General features: G+C 32.0%; 2 protein-coding genes across 2 annotated transcripts; both read left to right on the top strand.

Moving 5' to 3' along the window:
- The first annotated feature begins 1,905 nt into the window (after positions 1-1,905).
- Positions 1,906-3,513, top strand: LOC112097812. Its single transcript, XM_024183393.1, has one exon. It carries the CDS (start codon positions 1,906-1,908, stop codon positions 3,511-3,513), a length of 1,608 nt encoding a protein of 535 aa, XP_024039161.1.
- Positions 3,514-18,280: 14,767 nt separating this feature from the next.
- On the top strand, positions 18,281-21,777 carry LOC18042482 (wall-associated receptor kinase-like 1). The gene is made up of 3 exons (XM_006431559.2): positions 18,281-19,185; positions 19,700-19,819; positions 20,573-21,777. Exons 1-3 carry the CDS (start codon positions 18,324-18,326, stop codon positions 21,682-21,684), a joined length of 2,094 nt encoding a protein of 697 aa, XP_006431622.1. The 5' UTR covers positions 18,281-18,323; the 3' UTR covers positions 21,685-21,777.
- The last annotated feature ends 3,478 nt before the right edge of the window (positions 21,778-25,255 follow it).

The raw sequence follows: 25,255 nt of genomic DNA, 5'->3' as shown, positions 1-25,255 counted from the left end.
TTTGTAGAAATGGAGAATTTGGAAAATGGGCATGCATTTGAAGAGTTACAAGAAATAGGAGCCGACAATGTAGTTGGAATTGTGCAATCGAAAAAATATGAGCCAACTCTTAGAGTGTTATTCGATAGTCATGAGGAAATGTTTCCATTTTACAAAGCCTGTGAAGGTTCGAAGTACTAAGAAAGGGACTGATAGGGTTGTCAAATATGCGATATTTGCATGTGGTCATAGCGGCAAGTCAAAAAGTAAATATGCTAATGCACTGAAGCCGAAACCTAATGTGAAAAATGGTTGTGATGCAAAAATTAGAGGTTGTCTAAATGAATATAGAAAATAAGTTTTTCGAATTTTAAATCTTCAACACAACCATGGATTGAGTCCAGACAAAGCTAGCTATTTCCCTTGCAATCATAGAATTAGTGCAAGTGTTAAAAAGCAAATTGAAATGAATGATTATGTGGGAATTAGAATTGCCCAAAATTTCAATTCTATTGTTGTTGAACCTAGTGGGCATGAAAATGTCTCGTTCTTAGAAAAAGATTGCAGAAATTTTGTTGACAAAACAAGGCGATTATAGCTTAGGGAAGGAGATACTATGGCACTTTTGAAGTTCTTCTAGAAAAAGCAAGCAGAATGTAAGGGTTTTTTTTTAGCATTGATTTGGATAAGGAGGATCGATTAAAGAATGTATTTTGGGCAAATTCAAGGAGTAGAGTAGCTTACAAATATTTTGGAGATGTCATCACATTTAACAATACATATCCAACCAACAAGCATGACATGTCATTCGCCCCTTTTGTCGGAGTTAATCACCATGGTCAGTCTATTTTGTTAGGATGCAGATTGATTTCACATGAGAATACTGAGACATTTATGTGGTTATTTGAGGCGTGGCTATCATGCATGTCTGACTCCTCCTCTTGGTATCATTACAGACCAAGACAAGGCAATGCAAAAGGCAATTGAAAATGTTTTTCCTACTACTAGGCATCGGTGGTGTTTATATAATGAAGAAGGTGCCTGAGAAGTTAGAGGCATTTAAAGAATGTGAAGGTATTGTTTCTTCGCTGCTTTCTACTGTTTATGATTCATTGGGTTCTTCTGCATTCAAGGAAGCTTGGCATGACATGATTACAGAATATGATTTATGGGATAATGACTGGTTAAATGGTTTATACGATGAGAGGTATCGTTGGGTTCCATGCTATTTAAAAGACTATTTTTGGGCAGGAATGTCAACTACTCAGCGAAGTGAAAGTATGAATGCATTTTTTGATCAGTTTGTTAACTCAAAAACAAATTTGAAGTAGTTTGTGAAGCAATATGAAAATGCATTGAGAAGGAAAGCTGAATTAGAAAGGCAAGCAAGTTGAAGAGGTGTACATCATTTCTAAGTTCAAAGAATTCCAACAAGAATTAATTGCACTAATGCATTGTGATATATTAGAATATGGGATCAATATATAAAATAAGTGAATCATATGGGCAAGGAAAGAAAAAAATCTTTGAGGTTGTTTTTGAAGAAGCTGAGTGTGAAGTTAATTGTATCTGTTCAAAGTTCCAGTTTAGGGGAATTCTTTGCAAACATGCCCTTGCAGTGTTGATACGTAACTCAGTTGAAGTACTTCCAGAAGTATACATTTTATCAAGGTGGAGGAAAGATGTGAGGAGGTGTTATAGTAAGATTAAAGTTAGTTATAGTGTACAGAATTTGTCCATCCAGCAAGAAAGATATGAAAAAATGTGTATTTATCAGTCTTCTCCTTCAATGACCTATCAAAGATCGCAAAATGAGAATTTCCAACAGTTACTACAGCAGCAGTGTAATGAAGATAACAATCATGACACACACAAAAACTTACATAGCATTAAAAAGTGAAAAATTGCGGAAAGAATGAGTTTGTAATGGAACCAAACCCTAACTTGCTAAAAGCGGCCCCTCCCCTGTTGGAGGAAGACCGCACGACTAAGAAGGCACGCTTCAGGGAACAGGGGTCCGTTGAAGATAATCCGCCTGTTATATCTTTTAAGGATAGCTTAATGAAAGATCAGGCAGGGGATGCCACTGAGATGAATGAAGGTATGGATGACCTAGCTATTGCAGATGAGGATGTAATCATTGAAACAGATGGATGTATTCCTTCGGTTGTGTTTTCACAGAAGATGCAGGAACAGTTGGTTCGGCCATGGAAAAACACAGTGATTGTGAAACTATTGGGGCGTTTCATTGGCTATAGATCATTATGTACTAAACTGGAATCCTTGTGGAGAGTGGAAAGAGGGTTTACAGTAATTGACTTAGAAAATGACTATTATCTTGTTCGATTCAGAGCAGAGGAGGATGTGGAATTTGCTCTCACGCAAGGCCCTTGGACTATCTTTGGGCATTACTTAACTGTTCAAAAGTGGTCTCCATCCTTTGATTGCTTATCCGATAAGATTGAAACCATAGTGGCGTGGATCAGACTTCCAGGCATGCCATTGCATTACTATCATAAAACGGTTCTTCGAATCCTGGGGGAAGTGGTTGGTCGTGTTATAAGGATAGATTACAATACGGAGGCTGCAAAACGTGGAAAATTTGCTCGAATTGCTGTTGAAATCTGTTTGAATAAGCCTTTAGTCTCACAATTTCAGTTGAATGCCAAGATTCAAAGGATTGAATATGAGGGGCTCCCCACTATATGTTTTAAGTGTGGCAAGTATGGGCACACAACTGATACCTGTCAAAGCAAGCAGGGGGTGCCGAGAAGGCAAGGCTGCGACGGAGTATATCAACCGGAGGGTGAAGCGACGGGAGTAACGGTGGATCCTGCAACCGTTGATAACCCGAATATTTCGCTTTTTGGTCCTTGGATGATTGTTGCTAAAAAAGGAAGGCCACGGAAGGCTAAGGAAGGTACGATCCAAGGAAATTATAATCAAGCCCAGAATGGTAATGTTCGATCTGGTTCCCGTTTTTCGCTCCTCAATGCTAAAGATAATATGGATAATGAGCGCGAAATCAGTGAAAGGATTCCTAGCAATCATGCACTTGAGATCAGCCTGGATGTGCAAGATGAAAACCAAAATAGCAATCAGCCCATGCAACCTAACCATAGATATTCCTTACGTAAACACAGTCAAAGGTCAAACCGTGGCAACGTTGCTCATCCTCCCAGCCCTAGCCTGGTCCAGCTACGTCCCCGCCCTCCCCATGCAAACCATGCAGTCCAAAACAAACTTTTATCACCAGACATACACAATATTAACCCAGCCCTTGCCACATTACAGAATCAGTCAGCCACTACCAGAGCCAACCAGCCCCACCTCGCAAGTACTTCCCTTGATCCTCTTAAACATTCGGTGTACTCCTTTGCTAATCCCCCTGATGGTGCGGACATGCTGACTCAGTTTGCTAGAGCGAACCCTCTTTTTGTCAATATGACAAAGGATAATAGGAACAATCCTATGGGTGAACCACCTGATAATGGGGGATGCAATGGGATTTGTGAAGATGAGGAATCGGAATGAAGCACTTATGTGGCTCGAGATGGTGTTGACGAGTCCCGAGATGATTCAGAATCTGGAGGGTCTCTAGAGGAAGAGACGGATATGGAGTTGGAGCTTCAAGCTCACACCTTTCGTCAGTAAGGGCTTTGGTTCTTTTCTCTAATATTTTTGTTTAATGATTTTTTCCATTATGTTTTGGAACTGCCAAGGTGCACTTGCCCCTGAATTTCGAAGGACTTTCAAAGCCCTTATTCAGAAGTATAATCCTTCCATGGTTGCATTGTTTGAACCAAGGATAAGCGGGAAAAAGGCTGATGAGTTTATTTTTCGAAGTGGTTTTGAGCGGTCGCATAGAATTGAGGCCGAAGGTTTCTTCGGAGGTATTTGGTTAATGTGGAAAGACTGTGTTAAAGTGGAGGTGATCATAAACCATAAGCAGTTCATTCATTTTCGTATTGCTAATGATATTGGTTTCATCTCTTGGGTTACTACAGTTTATGCAAGTCCAAATAAACATATTAGGAACCTTCTATGGAAGGACCTTGAAGCAGTGGCTCGTAGTGTGCCGGGACCTTGGCTCCTTGGAGGTGATTTTAATTCTATTTTACATCCCTCAGAGAGGAGAGGTGGTTCGACTCGCTTAAATGGTGTTTGTCAGCGGTTTAGTGATTGGTTCATCGGAATCAGTTTTGTGATCTTGAATTCAGTGGGCCGAAATTCACTTGGGAGAGAGGAAACTTGCTGAAGCGCCTAGATAGAAGTTTTTGTAATGATGAGTAGGTTCAGAAATTTGCAAATTCCCATGTCATGCACTTGCCTAAACTCAACTCGGACCATCGCCCTATTCTAGTTAATTTTGAAAGGGGAAGTCGGCAAGCTAGTGGTGTTAAGCCGTTCCGCTTCTTGGCGTCTTGGCTCACTGACAGCAGGTTTAAAACCTTTGTTTCTGAGACGTGGCGAGGGAGTGGAGATTATGTGAACTCGGCTGGCCATTTTATTACGGAAGTGCGGAAATGGAACAAGGAGGTCTTTGGGTACATACACAAACGGAAAAATAATATCTTAGCAAGATTGGCCGGAATTCAACGTGCTATAGAGTGGCACAAATCTAGAAACTTGATGGATCTAGAGATGAACCTAAAGAGGGAATTGGAGAGTATTTTGAGTCAGGAGGAGATTTTGTGGTATCAAAAATCTAGGCGTGATTGGATTGAGTTTGGGGATCGAAATACTAAGTATTTTCATCGCCAGACGATCAAGAGGAGAAGACAGAACCAAATAGTGATGCTTAAAGATGAACATGGTAATTGGATTGAGGATGTGGATGTTATCAAAGCTCATGCTGTAACATTTTTTAAGAATCTTTATACAAAAGAGCCTGGGGAGCATATCCCTTACCTTCTGGTGAGTATATTTCCTAGAGTTGATGAGATTAATATTGGCAAACTTAATGCGGAAGTATGTGAGGACGAAATTAGGGAGGCAATTTTTAGTATGCATCCTTTTAAGGCTCCGGGGATTGATGGCCTGCATGCTGTTTTTTATCAGACACAATGGGATACTGTGGGAAGTTCGGTTTGTAATTTGGTGCAGGGGATTTTTAATGGACAACGAATTCCTAGTGAAATTAATAAAACTCTAATTGTGTTTATTCCGAAAGTTGAGCATCCGGATAGCCTCCGATTATATCGACCTATAAGTCTGTGCCCTGTCATATATAAAGCAATTACGAAGATTGTGGCGAATAGACTAAAGGGCATCCTCTCTGACTTGATAGGGCCAATGCAGACTAGTTTTGTCCCTGGAAGGCACATAACGGAGAATATTATTATTGCCCAAGAAGTTATTCATACCATGCGTCGGAAGTCAGGAAAGATTGGCCAGATGCTAATTAAAGTGGATCTGGAGAAAACTTATGATAGGCTGAGTTGGGATTTCATCTTGGAAACTCTATGTGAAGCGGGGCTTCCGTCAGATCTTATCCGTATCACAATGAATTGTATCACTTCAGCATCTATGCAGATTTTGTGGAACGAGGAATGTACTGAGGATTTTGTTCCATCACGGGGGATTAGACAAGGAGACCCTATTTCTCCGTATATTTTTGTCCTTTGTATCGAGAGACTTAGCCACGGAATTCTTCGTGCGGTTAATGCTGGCACTTGGCGGCCAATTCGGCTTTCTAAGCGAGGTACCCCTATCACTCATGTATTTTTTGCTGATGATTTATTACTTTTTACTGAAGCTTCTTGCAATCAAGCTGCTGTGATCAATGATGTTCTTAATACGTTCTGCGTGAGCTCGGGGGCGAAGGTCAATAAACAAAAGTCTCAAGTTTTCTTTTCTAAGAATGTTAAACCGTGTAAAGTGCGTAATATTGGCACAACTCTTGGTTTCTCTGTGACTACGAATTTAGGTAATTATTTGGGTATGTCGCTTTTGCACTCGAGGGTTAGTAAAGCAACTTATCATGGCATATTAGAGAAGGTGGAGCGTAAACTAAATGTTTGGAGTACTAAACATTTATCTCTTGCTGGTAGAGTCACTCTCACGCAGACTGTGCTGCAGGCGTTGTCGATTTTTCCAATGCAAACAACGAGACTGCCTACAGCGATTATAACTAAACTTGAGCAGCAATGCCGCAAATTTATTTGGAGTGGAAACTCGGAGGTTCAAAAGATTCATCTGATTAATTGGGCTGAGGTGTGTCTTCCGAAACTGTCCGGAGGTCTGGGATTGAAGAATTTAACGATTATGAATGAAGAACTATTAATGAAACTTGGTTGGGGCTTGCTAGTCAATAGTAATAGCTACTGGGCACAGGTTCTCTGCTCGAAGTATGGCTTTGATCCTACCACTATGTCAACTTCCTTGCCTACAAAATATGGCTCATATTTGTGGAAGGCTATTGGTCGGGTTTGGCCAAAGGTTTTGCAGGGGCTACGATGGAATGTGAGGGACGGTAAACGGATTCGTTTTTGGCAGGATGCTTGGGTTGCGGATGTTGGGCCGCTCTTTCATCTTGCGGTGGCTCCTATTCCTGAAGCTATTTTACATGATTGGGTCGCTGATGCCATTAGTTTTGATGGTTCATGGAATTGGAGCCGTTTTGGTTTTCTTCTCCCTCATAATGTGGTCTTAATGATTGCAGCTATTAAGCCTCCTACCCCGGTTAGTACGGCTGATCAGTTTTATTGGGGATCATCAAATTCGGGAGTGTTCACGGCAAGAACAGCTTATAACTCGATTCTTGGAAACTTTGCTCAGGATGAGGAGGTGAGATGGAAGAGTATCTGGAAATGGAGAGGGCCTCACAGAATTCGGACTTTCCTTTGGCTTGCTGCAAAGGAAAGAATTAAATGCAAAGCCGAACTTTATAGAAGACATATTGGGGTGGATATGATATGCATGCGATGTGGTTATGCTGTAGAGGATACGGCTCATGCTCTTCGTGACTGTGTCACATCTAGGAGAATCTGGAATATGTTGTTAGCAGGTCATGAGAGTGGTTCTTTCTTCACGTTGCCAACCCGTGACTGGATTTTCGCCAATATTCAAGGTATAGGTAATCATGGTAGCAATCGAGAATGGAGTTGCATATTCGGAGTAGCCATCTGGTGTATATGGGTGGCAAGGAATCAATTGCTTTTTGAAAATAAAGTTGTGAATGCGGAAAGCATGGTTCGGGATATCAAGATACGAGCTGAGGAGATACTTCGTACTTCTGAGGCTTTTCAAAGTGATAGCAGGCTGAGAGTTCAAGATATGTTTGGTTGGTTGCCTCCTCGATGGCCGTATTATAAATTAAACTCTGATGGTGCAAGGAAGGGATCCGGTTTGGCGGGTGCAGGGGGCTTAATTAGAGATGCTACTGGCAGATGGCATGGTGGTTTCTGCATGAATATTGGTATTTGTTCGGTAACAATTGCAGAGCTTTGGGGTTTGTATCAGGGATTGATATTGGCTTGGAAAATGGGTATAAGATTGTTGGTGGTAGAGATAGATAGCCTCTGTGTTACTCAGTTGCTAAACAAGAAAAGTCTTAATGCTACCTTGCCTCTTGTTAATGATATTCTTGGTCTTCTCTCTCGGGAGTGGCAGGTGTCTGTTCATCATGTTTATCGCGAAGCTAATTTCGCGGCAGATTTCATGGCTAGCCATGCTCTTACTCTCCCTCTTGGCATTCACTATTTTACTATCCCTCCACTGGGCGTCAAGACCTGGCTTCGAAATGATGGGTTAGGAACTGCGTTTCCTTGTGCTTGTAAGCCTTAGCTTTTGCTAGGGTTCTTTGTTTTAGCAAAAAAAAAAAAGATAACAATCATGATGCTTGACTTGTATTTTGGCTTTAAATTGTAGTGATGGGTCAATGATATATGTTAGATTTAGCGACTTGTGTATCATTGCATTATTGTTGTTTCTTTTGGTACACATAATATCTCTAGACGTGCATATGGTCCAAAGGGAAATGTCCATCCTTCTTACGGTTAAAGATTACAATTCATACATAACAATAATTTTGTCCTTTCTTAATAGGTATAAATTGATCAATATCTGCATTTAAATTAAAAATTATGCAAAATGCAAAATTAATATTCAAATCAAATATTATGCAAAAATTTGGTGCATTTCAGAGCCAAAAATTTGATGCATTTAAGCATTAATACAATATTTCCCAAATCAACTTATCTCACAAAAATTATCACAAATCAAGTAATTAATTTTTTTTTACATAATTATCATTATTCTTTTCACACAACTATCATACACAAATAAAATATATCACATAATTCAAATCACAAAATATTATTTTTTTAATTATTTAATAAAAATTGATACAAAATATTGATTTTGTATGACTGAGAGATAGAGAGAGTTAAACGGGACGAGTGGAGAAAGGAACACGTGAAGAACAAGTGGAAGGAACTAAATAAGTAACGAGAATGAGTAGAGGGGATAAAGTGAGTGGAGAACTAATAAAGATATTTGAGATTTTTTTTATTTTTTATTCTTTATTATACTATTTGTTGTCGGTCCCACAAAAAAATTGGATGAGAGCAGGCGTGAAAGAGCATTTGTTTTTTCATTTTTATTCTTTATTTTAATAATTGTTATCGGTCCCACAAAAAAAGAAAATTGAATGAGGAGAGGCGTGAAACGGCAGCCAATTGTCGCGCTTTCGTCTATTTACCATTTTCCTTATTTGATTGATTTCATTTCCCACTAAGGAATAAACAACGATTTGATTCGTTTCAAGTGCATTTGATTGGGCTTGTGGCAAATTGGCTTGTAAAAAGCTCTAATTATTTAGATAAGTTAAGAAACAGACATGCTGGCCACTAGTGGAAGAGCATAACCAATAATTAACCTGATTTAAAAACTCAGATTATTCTACATTTTTTTGGACATGGCGCAGACATATGCGGTTTTAAATTCAATAGTTCTGTGAGTGCTATGTGGTCTAAAGATTTTTGATAAATTTGGTTAGAAGTTTCTCATTTATTTTTGCTTTGCTGCGTTTACTTATGAAATTAGAATATTCTCTTTACCTGTGGTTTTTAAAAATATTATCATACATATTATAGTTATTAAGTCACATTGAATTTTGGACTAAATAAATTTGAGGTAATTCTCAAATCTTGAGCATAAGCTAGATTCATGAGCTTCTAGAGTCTAACAAATGTACTAGTGGGATCATACTGCCCACTCACCAGTCCACGTGAGAGTAGACTATAGGAAAGGCCAGTTTATATGGAATGAGGTGTTGAGAACGTAACCCATATTGGATGCATATGTAATTAAATTATTTATTAGTTTAAATTTTGATCTAATAATTAAGCCTAAATCATAAGCTTCTAGCTAGATCTACTATGTATGGTCTTAAGAAGTTCAAATCAATAAATAATCCCTGCTAAAAAAATATTTTTTATAAGTTGTTTGAAAGTTTTTTGCCGTCAAATTAATAAACTTGTTCAAAGTAGGATTGAATGCATTAACTATACGTACATTGTTCTCTTATAGTTTTGCATTGAATATTCCTATTACAAATCAGACATTATAAAGTTTTGAAAAGCTATTTTCACTATAAATAATTAAAAACAAGTGCAATCGTTAATATTAATTTAACCCACTAATTCATCCCTAAGTAGGAAAAAGAGGTAGACCACTTGAAAAGTGCATAGTTCCACTGTTAGAAGAAACAAAATAAAATAACAGAAGAAAGTAAGTCTGATCGAGTGTTTCATGAAATAAAGTGGGGAAAAAAGGAATCGCTGGAAAAGAAAATCATATAAAATAAAGGGGAGACTACAAGAGAAAAGGATCTTAGCGATAAAATATTTCGTCAATAAAACTGTACACTTTCGTTGCTAAAAGCACCGTTGCTACGGACCGATATTCTTGTAGTGGGAGGTGCGGTGGGATCGACTAATTAAAATAGTAATAATAGAATTATTATTCAATTTCAATTTAAATATGATGTCTATTCTTTAAAGTTGACTCGTGTGTATTTATAGTAGTGTATATTTATATATATTTTTATTCAATATTTAGGGGCGGCTCTTCCTCTCTATGTAGTTGCCTAGAGCCCCACTATATATTAAGGTCTCAAATTTTTCTCCAACATTATAGTTATTAAATTATTTATTTATATTTATTATTATATTATTATTATTATATAATCTTTGCTCAAATAAATTATCAAATTCTTACAAAATCTCTATTTAATGTTATTTCATTTAAAACTCTATAAAAGTCACATATTTGTTAACTTATTATCCATTATTATTTTTATCAATTAAAATAAAAAGGCACGACACATTCAATGCTTTAATGCATAAGGAAAAAAAAAAGCTTTCTTTAATTTTTGCTTGAGAAAAACAAAATCAACTATTTTCATTGATCATTGTTGTTTAAAATTTCAATCCATCAAAATTAAAGTTTCAAATATCCAGATTTTTTCTTCCTATTCTGTTCTTAATTAGTTGTGTTATTCAATTGTTGTTGTTTCTTTTTTAAATATTATAGTTGTTTTCTTTTAATTATCAAGCATCACCGTTTGCTTGTTTACTCTTCTTTCACTAAAAAAAGAAAAAATGACTAATAGAAAATGTGCATCAAGATACAAAAAATTCAAAAAAAAAAAAGAATAAAAAAATTAGTTCGATCTCAAAAAGGAGCTTTTCATAAGTTTGTCAAAAATAGTAAAAAAAATGGGAATTAGAGTGAAGAATTAGCAATTGACGAAATTTTTCAAAATTAAAATTGATAAAAACTTATTTAAGATCAACTAATTCAAAAGAAAAGTTAAATGATTTAGCTATATTGAGAAAAAAATATTAGCAAAATTAGAATATAAAAACTTGATCAATAATTTTGTACCTAAAAAAGTTAGAAAAATTAATTTTAAATAAATAATTTTTTAATAAAACTAATAATATATTTAACCTCAAATTTTTTAAAAAGCTTAATTAAAACAATTCGCCTAAAACCTTAAAATTAGTTGAGCCGCCCCTGTCAATGCCTTTTCATCACAACTTGTAATAAAAAGATCGGCACAAAAATCTAACTAGAGTTTTAAAACTAATTTGAATTCAGTGCTGATTTGAGTTGCGCTAATCATTTGAAGGTTTTGCGACGGACGAAATGGAAATAGTAAAAGAGCACCGTTTTGGAAAAATAATTGATTATTGACAAAAAGTTGTTGACAAACTACGGCTTTACTCACTTCTATACATAAAACAAAACTAAATAAATAAAAAAATTTCTAATGCCTGAAATAAAAGAATAGAAAAATGGCATGCAATTTTAAGTTCTGGAAATAAAATTAAAAATCCATAAAGAAGCCTAAAAATTAGGCAAAAATTTTCAAACTAAGATAAAAAATGGAATTTTTGAAAAATTGTCTGATGGTTTATAGTAATATACAATTGACATCTGATTATAGGATTCACATATGCTACAACTGTAGTATGATACCATACTTTTTGTCCTTATCTAATGTATCCATTAGATGGTGCAAATCTTAATCTAACGGCTTCAATTATTTTTTAGATATTTAAAGCTGCAACTTACAACCGTTCGAGCCGGTTGTTTATTGTTCAGTGAGAAGCACAAAAAAAGAAAAAGAAAAAGAAAAAAAGGCACTCTGTCGTCAAGTGTTTGTTTTTGTGATTCATTTAGGGTTTGAATTGAGGCTCGTACGGAATCGGATCTATTCGAGATCCGTATCGGCGCTAAAATTAGATCCTTTGTATGCCGCGGCTGGAACAGATCAGAAACCAAGCCGATGATCACAAAGCTCTGGCGATGGACGCGCGTAAGCTCAACCTTGAGAACTCGAAGCTGGTTAGAATCTCCGCTAATCTCTCTAGAAAATAACATGGATCTTATTAATAAACCTACATGTCGGGTTGTAATGGAGTCAGTTCGAAGAGGAAGTAAAAGAGAGAATTCATGAACGCCTCATCACCGGATCAAACACCCATCTTTCAACTCTTTTCTCAGATAATCAGATATGCATAATTCCTAGAGTTCCAGCTCCACCCAAAGTCGGCTGCAGTTGCCTGAAACAAAACTATATTCATTTCAGAATTACATCCACCTGATACGATTGCGATTCCATTGGGAAAAGATTTGGATTATCGAAATTTTGTGTGGAAAAGAACTCAGAAATTTATGGGTTCTGGATATCGATAAGGGCCAATCAAAACAAATCAAAAACAGAACCTGTACTGTGTTTGGATCTTTATTTATTTAATATATAGTTTTTTACAGCCTCTTTGAAGCAACCGACTATTTTAATTAGCCACTGACCCATCTCAACCGTTAGATGAACTCATTTTATATCTAACGGCAGCTTTAAACGAAGACAAAAAGTTTAGTACGTTGTAACTCTTACAACATAGGCGAGTCTCTTATTATATATATATATATATATATATATATGTACCTTAAGCTCCGTTTGATATAATTTTTTAAATAAAATTTTTATTTAAAAATTTTAATTTTTTAGTTGTTAATGAAAATTTTATTAGAAATTTATAAAATTATTTTAATAAATAATTTTTTAAAATTATACTATATATCAAAAGAATAAAATAAAATAATTAAATAAATAAATAATATTTTATATATTTTAATATTTAAAAAAAAATCTTTTAATATTTATTTTTAAAATTTATTTTTAAAATTTAAAAATTTAAATTTTTATTAATAAAAATAAATATAATTTATTTAAATTTTAAAAATTTTATTATAAAAAAATAAAAAAATATTTAAAATATTTAAAATTAAATAAATACTTAGAATTATTAAATAAGTCCAATCTAATAACTACCAGCATCCACAATTTCACTGTAATTAAAAACATCAGCATTCATTGAATTTAAATATCTTTTGTCTAATTCTCCAACGTGTAAAGTATGTGCACTGGTCTTGATGCACCTTTCACGTCATGTGGAAAACTATTCCTTTTTGGTGATTGGATTGCTTTTCTTTTTTAATTTTCAGGGTCCGCTTATAATACAGCCACTGCATGCCATACAGCCGTTTTTATTTTTTATTTTGAAACCTATTCAAGCAATCCAACGGCTTTTATTTTTTACGCATGAAACCTGCTACCGAATGAAAGAATTGGAAGTGGGAACTGGCAAATATCAGTAGCAATTATCACATAGCTACACTAATTTTATCTAAATATCAAAATTATCAATTTAAATTAGGAAAAATGTCAAAGACACCCTCCTCAGCATGAAAAATTTGCATTTTCTTATGGCTGAAAAAATTACTTTGAAACATGTAATGTCTATATTAGTGAGAATAATATTTATATTAGTGTAAACTAAGTATATTTTTTTCTTATTTTCCATTTAACTATTGGATAGTTTTCAAATAATTATAATTATTCATAGTACCAAATATCCTTATTAATCATCAAATATTGTTATTCTCAATATTAGTTGAAATAGTGACTAATATTAATGGTATAAATTTGTACTGTATACAAGGCGTATATAATGTACCATATAGTTGATATTTGGATTATGCTCACAAAGTTTCTCTTACACAAATTACTTCATACAAATTTATCACAAATTAATTAAATTATTGCATACTTTGTTTAATTTTTTTATTTTGCTACATTATTAAATTATCGCATGTAACATATTTGATCTTGAGTTATTACTAGTACTATAATTAATTATAGTTAAGAGAAAATGAGAATTACCTCCTACTGCCCCCCCTCCCAAAGTTATAATAACGTTAGCTTTATATATCATTTTACTATTCTACCCCTAATCTTACTGTTAGCTATAAAATTTAAATATTTTGAAAATACAAATTAAGTAAAATAACTTATATATCCTTAATGATCAAATTTTATTTTATAATAAATTGTAAATTATAGAGAAAAATTACAAGTGGGGAAAATATCCCTAATAGTTGTAAATTATCCATTTAAATTGGAATAACATTTGGTTATATATATCCACAATATGTGTGTGTGTGTGTGTGTGTGTGTGTGTGTGTGTTAAGTAATTTTTTCTCGATAATTTATTATTAAATTTATTTAATCATTAGGGTTATATAAGTCATTTCACTTTATTTATACTCTAAAAATATTTAAATTTTATGGCTAACATCAAAACTATGTGTCAAATAGTACAATGATATATAAAGCTAACACAGTTAGAGTTGCAGGAGAATTTGAACTTATTTTAAAACACGAGAGGGTTTTTCGTTTTTCTAAACAACAAAGGATAATCTTTGTTTTTTTTTTATATTGTTAATAACTGTCATTATAGTAATTATTATTATGATTAAACTAAATTCAACTGATGATATTTTTTACGATATTATATATTTTTAATGAAATGTCTTGTATAGTCTATATGATTTTATTTTCTATAATAATAAAAGTTTTAATAATGTTTATATACATAGTCCAATTGAATGTGTTTTTCTAAAGTGTGTATAATTTGATTTTATTTTTTAACCCCGCTTGAAAACCACTCAATCAAGTCAACAAGGTACAATTTGTTAAAAATTAAATTTTTAATAATATCAAGCATAATTTTTTAGGTATTATTACAATAATTGTTATTGACATTTTATTGTACCCTTAACTAAATTAACAATGTAACTAGAAAACTATAATTTTAGTGCAACACCGAGAATTAAATAATTTAGGGAAAAAGATACCTACACCCCCGAGATTTGGAAAAACGATCATATAAAACCTCATGTTTTCACCCAGGGACCCTAAGACCCCTTTGACTATAATACAATTTGGATTTATTGATTCAAAAAAATTGACTTTTAGATTTTTAATAAGTACAAATATAATTTAAATAGTTTAATTTGTCTAATAAATTAATAATATTAAAATATTTTTTAATATATAAAATAATTTTTAAAATGTAAATTATGATATTTATTTTAATTATATATGTGTATTTGTTAGAAAATTTTTAAATAAATCTTTAGGTTAAATAGAATATATCTCATGTATTAATAGTATTCAAATTTTGTATACAATATTGAAAATAATTTAAATTTTTAAATATTTATTTTAATATTATGTTTCTATTTATTAAAAAATTTTAGTTTAATATAATATAAGATTGTAAAGTACTAAAATATTTTTTATATATTAATTATTTTAAAATGTATATATTGTTACATTTATTTTAATATTATATTTCTACTTATTATAAAACTTTAGAGTCAATTTTTTTGAATTAATAAAGTCAAAAGCATTATAGTTAAAAGGGGTTTTAGTGTCTCTTAGTGAAAACTCAGGGATCTACATGATTATTTTCCCAAGCCTTGGGAAGTGACCTTTTCATTATTTACACTTAATTGCATATGTGATTATATGATTTAAGTATAATAATTAAAATTTTAAAGTATAATATATTAATTTGAGTAATACTCACTTATAAAATAGATATGATATAATTCGAGTAGTAATCAATGAAAAATATGATGTATAATCAATTATTACAAATTTATTACACTATTAGTATACAATGAAATAAACTATCACTAAAATATAATAATTGAAAAAAACTATTGCAATTTGGATTAAGGTATAAATTACGTATCCAACTATATAAGTATAATGTTAAATACATTTAATTTTTATGACTCATAAAAAAACTATTGCAATTTGGAGCAATAAATAAATAGTTTTAAAATTGTAGTCAACATTATTGTTAGATTATAATGTTGAATTTATCTGTAAGGGAAAATTTTCCTTTTAATACTTAATTGAGGAAGCAAAATTAATGTTTTAATATATTTTTCTTTTTTCTTGATTGCATTAATTTCCTAATGTGTTTTTTTTATACAAAATATTATTTAATTTGAAATGCATTTACTGTGCTTAAAGCATTAATTAAAGATAAATAAATGGTGACTTAGTTGAATTTGATTCAAAGTAAATGCTAATTTCCAAATCTTAAAATTTCAATATAAAAATTAATTTTCACTATCCCTGTGATAATCATATAATAAATAAATAATTTGTTTTATCTTAAACATTTGAAAAATAAAAATTTGAGCTGTACAAATTGCATATGCAATTGTTAAAAATGAAATTTTGGTTGAAGTGATGAGATATCAAAGAATTTATTTTGGAAAGAAAATGAGTACAATTAATTTGAATTAATAAAATAGGCATATCTATAATGATCAAAAGCTCAAGTATAAATAAGTTGAGTTTAAGAAATCTCATGAAGTCAAGAAGATTAAAAAGAAAAACAAAATGTTCCAACATAATTAGATTAGGTAAGTTCCTAATCTTTTAACTTACAATGTTGATTGTGATTTATAGAAAATTGAATAGGGGTTACAATAGTGAAATTTTAATATATTGTTGTAAGTTGATATTTACTTAAATAAGAGGAGTAAAATGAGATTCACCTTAATAATATTATTTATTTTTCGTAATAAAGGTACCTTTGAATTTTATAATATCGACTTGAAATTTAACCAATAATGTTGAAACATAACGTAGGCACTGAGAACTTCAAACACAGAAGTAGTGAACTAATTAATTGAAGTAATTGAACCCATAAGTGAGAAAGTTTAACCAAAATATGAAACTTATCTAACCATATATAAAATCTAAAAAGTAAATTTGGTATCTAACCCAATTTATTAAAATCTTACATAAATAATCGGAATATTCAACACAATACTAGTGAAATTATTAGTTGAAACTCATGTACCAATAAAGGAGAAAGTTTAACCAAATGTAGGGATTAGTCCAACGAGAAATGAAATTTACTTATAATTTAACCCAATATATTGTTACTTAACGAATTTAATAGAAATATTAAACACAAAACTCATGGATTGGAAAGTTGAAATATATTAACCTATAATTGAAAAAGATTAACCAAAATTAGGGATTAGTCCAACCAAAAATAAAATCTTACAAAATATATTTAGTATTTAACCCAAGTTATTGGAATCTTAACTAGATAATAGGAACACTCAACATAAAACTAGTGGAATTATTAGTTGAAATAAATGAACCTATATGAGAGAAAACTTAACCAAAATCAGGAAAATTATCCAATGAGAAATAATATATACTTAGAATTTAACGCAAAATATTGGTATTTAACGATTTTAGTAGGAATACTAAACACAAAACTAGTGGATTGAAAAGTTGAAACATATAAAGCTATAGTTGAGAAAGATTAACCAAATCAGGAACCAATAGAACCAAAAATAAAATTTTATAAAGTAAAATCGGTATCTAACCCAAATTATTGAAATCTTATCTCGATAATAGGAAGATTCAACACAAAATCACTAGAATTATTAGTTGAAATATATGAACCCATAATGGAGAAAGTTTAACCAAAATAAGGAACTATTCCAACGAGAAATGAAATTTACTTGGAATTTAACCCAAACTATTGATTTTTAACGATTTTAGTAGGAATAATAAACACAAAACTAATGGATTGAAAAGTTGAAATATATTAACCTTAAATTGAGAAAGTTTAACCAAAATTTGATACAAATACAACCAAAAATTAAACGCTACTAAGTAATTTGGTACTTAACCCAAATAATTAAAATCTTACCTAGATAATAGGAACATTCAACACAAAGCTAGTGAAATTATTAGCTGAAACCCTTATACCAATAAGAGAGAAAGCTTAACCAAAATTAGAAACTCATCCTACGAGAACTGAAATTTACTTGTAATTTAACCCAAAATATTGGTATTTAATGAATTTAGTTGGAACATTAAACACAAAACTAGTGGATTGATAAAATGAAATAAATGAACCAATAAATGAGAAAGACTAACCGAAATTAGAGACATACAAAATAAACTTGAAACATCCGCCCATTAAATTGGTATTTAACCAAAAAAATTGGAATATAATTATTTTTATAATTTCTTAACATTTATTTATGTTAAAAAAATTTAAAATATTTTTCTCATTTAATTGATTTTTTATGTTTCAGATATAAAATTTTCATATTTTTTTCATTTTATTATATTTTTTTAAGCATTAAAAACAAATTTTAAAAATTATTTAATGAACAACCGGTAAAATACCGGTTGCTCTAGTTTTTGGCAGCGGCCGTATAAGATACAGCCCTGCACTGTAAGATGACTCTAATTTTCAAGTGTTCTGTGCAACTTGATTGTAAATCAAAGGGCTGCTGCATCTAAGAAGCAGCAGAGAAGCTGCTCTGTTTTGCTCTGATAAAATCTCCCCCTAGCCACCCCCCCACCCCCCCCACCCATCAAATCCCAATCCAACCAGTAGCAAAAAACGGTGACAGCAGATTGAAAAATGAATCTGCAGTTGCTGTTTCAAGTTATAATATTGCTGCTTCCAAGGCCAATAAAATCAATAGCTAAAGCACCACCGACACCACATTTAACGAAGCCAAATTGTCCATCCAGTTGTGGAAACAATGTTACAATTCCATTTCCATTCGGAATTGGAGAAAATTGTTACTTTGATCAACGTTATGCAATAGACTGCAGATCCAATAAGCCAATCCTGAGAAGCATCAACCTGGAAGTGCTTGAATTCTTACTTGAAAAGAGCACAATGAGAGTAAATCAATCAGTGATCAGATCTTGTCAGGATAAAACTAAAGAAGCAAGTTTTGTAAACCTGGAGAAGCTCCCTTTTTACTTCTCATATTATGACAATATATTCTCCGGCATCGGCTGCAACAACCTTGCCTCAATGTCATCAGCTGATCATGACTTTATTCTTGGTGGTTGCTTCTCTATTTGTGATCCAAGAAACAAGACAGATGATGATAGCTGCAATGGAATTGCGTGTTGCAAAGCAGGGGTCCCTTGGGCTCTCAAAAGTTTTAATATTTCTATAAGCAGCATAAATAATGCAGCAAGTAGCAGGAGCAGCAGCCAGGAGGAGGGGAAATGCAAATATGCATTTATGGTAGAAAAAGAATGGTTTGAAAGCAATTTGAAGAGTGCTGAAGCTGTTCAAGATTGGAATCAAGTACCTGTTATATTGGATTGGAGGATTCCCAATTCATCTTTTGGCGAGTTAGAAAAGGATAAATCTCCAGAATTTAGATCAACATCTCATTGTAGAAGTGATGAAAGTGGGCTTTTTGGATGTTCGTGCAAGGAAAAATACCATGGGAATCCCTATTTCCTCCATGGATGTCTAGGTAAATTTCTTAATTAAATTATAGTCTAACTTAACTAATCTGAGCTTGGAATCTTCTCCATGGCATCGGTTCTTTAAGTATATTTTGGGTATAAAATGTTATGAATGATACTAGAGCCAGTTTGTGACAGGTTTGGATTCTTAAAGCTGGCTTAGTTTTTGTCAATTAAGGCTCCCATTGGTATTTTAGCATTCAGGCCATGATTGTTATGAAATGAAAGTTATATCTGTAAAATAAAAGTCAATATTATTAAATAATTAAATATAATTTTTATATGATAATTTTGAGAAAATTAATAAAATTAATATAAGTTTTTTTTTTTTTTTATTGACAGATAAAATCATCTCAACATGAAAACTAGAGTTGCAAGTGTTAATTAATCAAATAATTTAGGGTTGTGCCAGACAGCAATAGTAAATGAAGCCGAATTAGATTTCTTGTTAGTTCGGTATTCTTTTTCATGACAGATATAGATATGTACCTTTTTTTATTCGGGTATTCTTTTTCATGACAGATATTGATGAGTGTAGGGATGGTATTGCCAACTGCAGTGGGAATCTGCATTGTGAAAACTATGAAGGAGGCTACCGTTGCGTTAATCCCAAAAGACCAAAGGTTCACACGATCATCTTAGGTATGTCTTTTCTGGAGATATTTTTATAATTAAATTAGACATTCTCTGATTTATTATTTGGTGAGGTTCCCGTACTTACTAAAGTGCGAAAATACAATTACACCATATAATATAATAACATTCCCACATTTTAATAGAGTGTAGGAACCCTCGTTGAAAAGTTTATAGACAATCACTATTCACTTCTATACTGATCAAGTTTCAAATTTTATGTCAAAGGTTTGCATTTTTATGTTACACTTTTTATGTAAAAAAGGTTTGAATTCTTCTGTTAAAGTTTTCAGTTATTGTGAGAGAAATGTAAGCTTTTGTACAAGTTCGGAACCTTACAAACTTTATGGCTATTCCCTAGATAATATTTTGAATGCAAAGTATGAGGTGTCTAATGGCTAATAAATTGTAAAGAAGATATGACTCTGACTACGTAATACACAGAGACCTGAGGGAATTCTTTTCTATAGCGTATGGGGATGGAAAATGAGTGGCGCCGGGCTTGACCAAGCCTAAGGTTTTCAGGGAATCTCAATGCTTTGAAAGTTCAGGCCGAATTTTGACGGGCCAAATCTGAGCCATATAAAAACATCACATTGCATATATATGATATACGATTTATTTTCAATGTGATATCTTTCTTCTTACAGCTTATTTTTGGAAATATCAACAAAACCAATAAAATGGTTCAGATCAGCCTCAATATTAGAGAGTGAGATACAAGCCCTAATAACTAATTTGAAAAAAAAATGATATTTGCAGGAATTGGCACAGGCCTTGGCGGTTTATTTCTTTCTATTGGAGCATTGTGGCTGTGCATCATAATAAGAAAAAGAATCAAGCAGAAAGAGAAGAATTTCAAAAAAAATGGTGGTTTGCTTTTACAACAACAGTTGAATTCAATTGACCGTAGCATTGATAGATGCAGAATATTCAACTCCAAGGAATTAGACAAGGCCACTGACTATTTCAATATGAATAGAATTATTGGCCAGGGAGGCCAAGGTACTGTTTACAAAGGAATGTTGGCAGATGGAAGAATCATTGCAGTGAAGAAATCCAAAGTAGTTGATGAATCAAAGCTTGAAGAATTCATTAACGAGGTTGTAATTCTTTCGCAAATTAACCACAGAAACGTGGTTAAGCTTTTGGGATGTTGCTTAGAGGTTGAGGCTCCCTTACTCGTATACGAGTTCATTCCCAATGGAACCCTTTTTCAGTATCTTCATGATCCATATGAAGATCTTTCACTGACGTGGGAAATGCGGTTACGGATTGCTACAGAAGTTGCTGAAGCTCTTGCTTACTTGCATTCATCAGCTCACTTGCCCATTTACCATCGGGACATCAAGTCAACCAACATACTCTTGGATGAAAAATATAGAGCGAAGATAGCTGATTTTGGAACTTCAAGATCAATTGCCATTGATCAAACTCATGTGAGCACCAAAGTACAAGGAACTTTTGGATATTTAGATCCTGAGTACTTTCGTTCAAGCCGATTCACTGATAAAAGTGATGTCTACAGCTTTGGAGTTGTGCTTGTTGAGCTTTTAACAGGACAAAAACCAATATCTTCTATTTGGGCAAATGAGGGTCGAAATTTGACAACATATTTTGTTGAATGTATAGAGGAGAATTGTTTGTTTGATATTATTGATGATCAAGTAAGAAAATCAGGAGAGGCAGAAGAGATTATGGCCGTTTCTGACGTTGCGAAAAGATGCTTAAATTCATATGGGAGGAACAGACCTACAATGAAAGAAGTTGCAATGGAACTAGAAAGAATAAGAGCGAACTCACGAGATGATGAGAACAATATTCAGAGATGTTATGGAAAGGTTGAATATATATGTGAGAACCGAAGTAATTGAACCTTGGGATATCGTTTCTACCTCTCCAAATTCTATTGTCATCTAGTTATAACAGATGCAATCTGATCGATAAATAAACAAACAAAAGATATGTTGTTGTATGCACTTTATTTGATTGTATAAAGTATATATTATGCTTTCTTGTTATTTCAGATTATCTTCTATACATTTCAGAAACTTCTCTTAAATTCTCATCCTTGCAAGTGACCTAGCCCGTTCTCTTTATCGCGAAAAGATTTTGTTATCCTAAACATAATTAAGGTTTATCTCAAATTAATGACTTATATTAGCCAAAGGAAATTTTTTAGCTCTAAACATTCTTTCCATATTTTATCTTTCCGTCGTTTGGTTGTGAGCCGGAGGATCAACGACGGGTCAAATCAAATTTTACAGCTGATGAAAAAAATAACGCAGAGGGTTTTTTAACCAACGCAAATCACAGTCAGAACCCCTTGTGGTCAGGTCTATGCATGAGAGGTGTACTCCTAAGTTAGGAGAAAATAATAATACTGTCACAGAGAAACTTACATCCTTGCCTCAACAATGAGCCAAGACAATATTAACTTTAAAATCAAATAATTAGTTAAATAAAATTACTTAAAAATCATTAAATCACGGCTCTAAGCTAGAAATGATCAAATGAATAAACATTAGAGTAATGGTTTCATATTTTATCTCTCGACACTCCTTTTTTCTACTTCCTTTCTGAACCTTTTTTAACTTTTAGTATTTCAAGACTTTCCTTATTTCACATATACGGTTCTTTGCTTTGTACTCTTTCTTTTTTTTATAAGTACTAATTTTTTAGTAGGGCTACATATTCTAATATCTCATCTTAAATAATGTAGTAGCCATACATTAGTTGCTGAGAAATTATAATTAATTTACTTGGATTTTATGAAAAATCATCAACTAATTTTATGTATGACGCATCACATACCACATTATTTAAGATACAATTTGAGATGAATTTTAGAATATCCTCGTTACTCTAATTACTTTGCCAGTGAGAAATAAACAATTGTTTGATTGGTTTCGTGTGCACGCATTTGAATTAGAGGTGGCAAAAATACCCGTCCGGTCCGGACCCGGACCGTACCCGGGTGTTGCGGGCCGGGTAATACCCGGCCCGGGTATGAAGCCGGGTCGGTCTTGGGCATCACCTGATAAACCCGGAACCCGGATTTTATTAAAAAAAATTATAAAATATATATTATTTTAAATATTTTATATTTATTTGACTTATTTATTATACATATATAAAGTTTTAAACACTTAAAGTTTATATTTTCATGTCAAATTTTATTGAAATAAATTTAAAACTTATAAAATTATCAAAAAATAAAAAATATATACACATAAAATATTAAAAAATATAAAATCCGGGTACCCGGATTAAAACCCGGCCCGGACCCGGACCCAGACCGGTTGCATCCGGGCAGGGTCCGGTCATGGCAATACCCGGACCCGGCCCGGGATTTTGCCATCTCTAATTTGAATGCAGGAAAAGCTTACGGCCAATAAATTATTGTACTATACAAGTATTTAATTTAAGAAATAGACAATAAGCGATGCAATGTTCTATTTGGTGGTATTGAAGTAAATTACAGTCGCTATAAAAAGAAAATTGTAATTACAAAAAAGTTAATAATGTATGATAAATATAATTTTTAAATAATAATTTTAACAAAAATAATAGAGATATTATAACTTTTCATCATATAAGTGATAGATCAATTTAATTTAATTTTCAAAACACAGTAATTAGTGTTTATCAAATATTTTAATATTATATCTTAAAAGTTACAGTTATCTAACCTCAATATTAAAAAATGCGATGATTTAACAAAGATTATTATGCATTATGAAGGCAATCCACCAACATAATTGGCTTTAAATGTAGCGATTCCGTGAATTTTCTCTATTCCAAAGATTTTAAGGTAGCTTTTCACTAAAGTGCCATTTATTCTTTTTACTTAATAATTTAATTGACTGAACTTCAGCCAGTTAAGTCATTGAGTCCAATTTTTTTTCAACTTAATGAAAATTTTCAATCATTAAGCCAATTTCTTTAGCTTTTTGCTTAATCTAAAAAATCTTACTAATATCATTAAAATATTCTCCAAAATCTCCCTACGTAGTTAATTAATTTTCATCCTTACATAAATAAAACTTAATTATTAGCGTTATTACCCATCTCTATAACTTGTGATAATATAGTGGTAGATTATTATTACTTTTATCTTTTTAAAAATTAATGTTATTTATTTTCGCAAATTTTTCAAATATTTTTCATATAAAAATATCATAAACTACAATAAAATTAATTAAGATATACCAATTTAGAATATAAAGGTTGTTTTCAACTAAATATGATTTATATTACGATAATATATTATATTATTTAAGTTCTTCTTAATGTTTATTATTTATTCAACATTTATAATTTGTAAGAGCACAACTGTAAAATTACTAATTTTTAGATTTTTTAAGTTAAAAAATAAATTTAATATTTCTTTTTAGCAATTCAGACAAAAAAAGCATATAATTTAGACTTAAACATTTAATTCAATTTAGAATTCAAATTAATTCTGGTTTATTTAAATTTCAGAGAAAAAACAAACACCACCTAACTTTTACTTTTCTTTTTTTTGGTATTTTTAACTTAAATTAGAATCTTTCGATTAACAATGAGTTTTTCACTTTATCAATTAACAATTATTTATAAACAATTAAACACAAGTCACAAGTTCCCAGTCTCCCGTGGTGAAGCTGATCAAATTAGTAGATATATAATCCTCATTTTTTTTTCCTTTCCACAAATGCAAGTTCTTTTTTAACACTACTCTTGCCCACAGAATTTTGATGAAATGTAGTGCATTAGTATTAGTATAGTCGCATCCAAAATAAATTTAGTTCAAGTCATTATCTTTTGCTTTGATTTGTAGTATTTTACTGTTTTACTTAAATTAGTAGATAACCCTGTTTTTTTTTTTTTTTCAATCAAGCAAGTGCTTTCGTACAAGTAATCAAGATGCTTTCTAATTAAAAAGCAGAAAATGACTCGGAAAAATTTCTTCGGTGAGTTTACTTGCCATATTGGAAAATCAAAATTCGGAATCGGAATGATTGATGGTTTTTACTTCGCAAATATGGAGCAGAAATCGGAATCGGAATGGTAGATTCCACCACTATTTGGGAATGGGGAATCAGAGATTGATTCCCATGAGGGGAGGTGGGAATGAGTCTCCCATTCCCGGGATTGACCATTTGACCCTCCCCAAAATTAAAAATGCTCACTTTGTCCTCTTTTATAATTAATTAATATAATATAATAATTAATTAATTAATATATAAATATATTATTAACTATAATTAATAAAAATTATAGTTCTTGAATAAATAATCACAATAATTAATATATTATTATTATAGTTAATTAATTAATTATTACTATTAATTAATATATTAACATATTATTAATAATGATCATTTTTGAATAAGTTATTATTGTCATTTTAATTAATTAATTAATATACTATTATAATAATTATTAATATAATTAATTTAT

Source organism: Citrus clementina, unplaced genomic scaffold (genome assembly GCF_000493195.1).
Source record: "Citrus clementina cultivar Clemenules unplaced genomic scaffold, Citrus_clementina_v1.0 scaffold_5, whole genome shotgun sequence".
In the NCBI taxonomy this organism is placed as follows: domain Eukaryota; kingdom Viridiplantae; phylum Streptophyta; class Magnoliopsida; order Sapindales; family Rutaceae; genus Citrus; species Citrus x clementina.
This window is presented reverse-complemented; position numbering and strand designations above follow the sequence as displayed.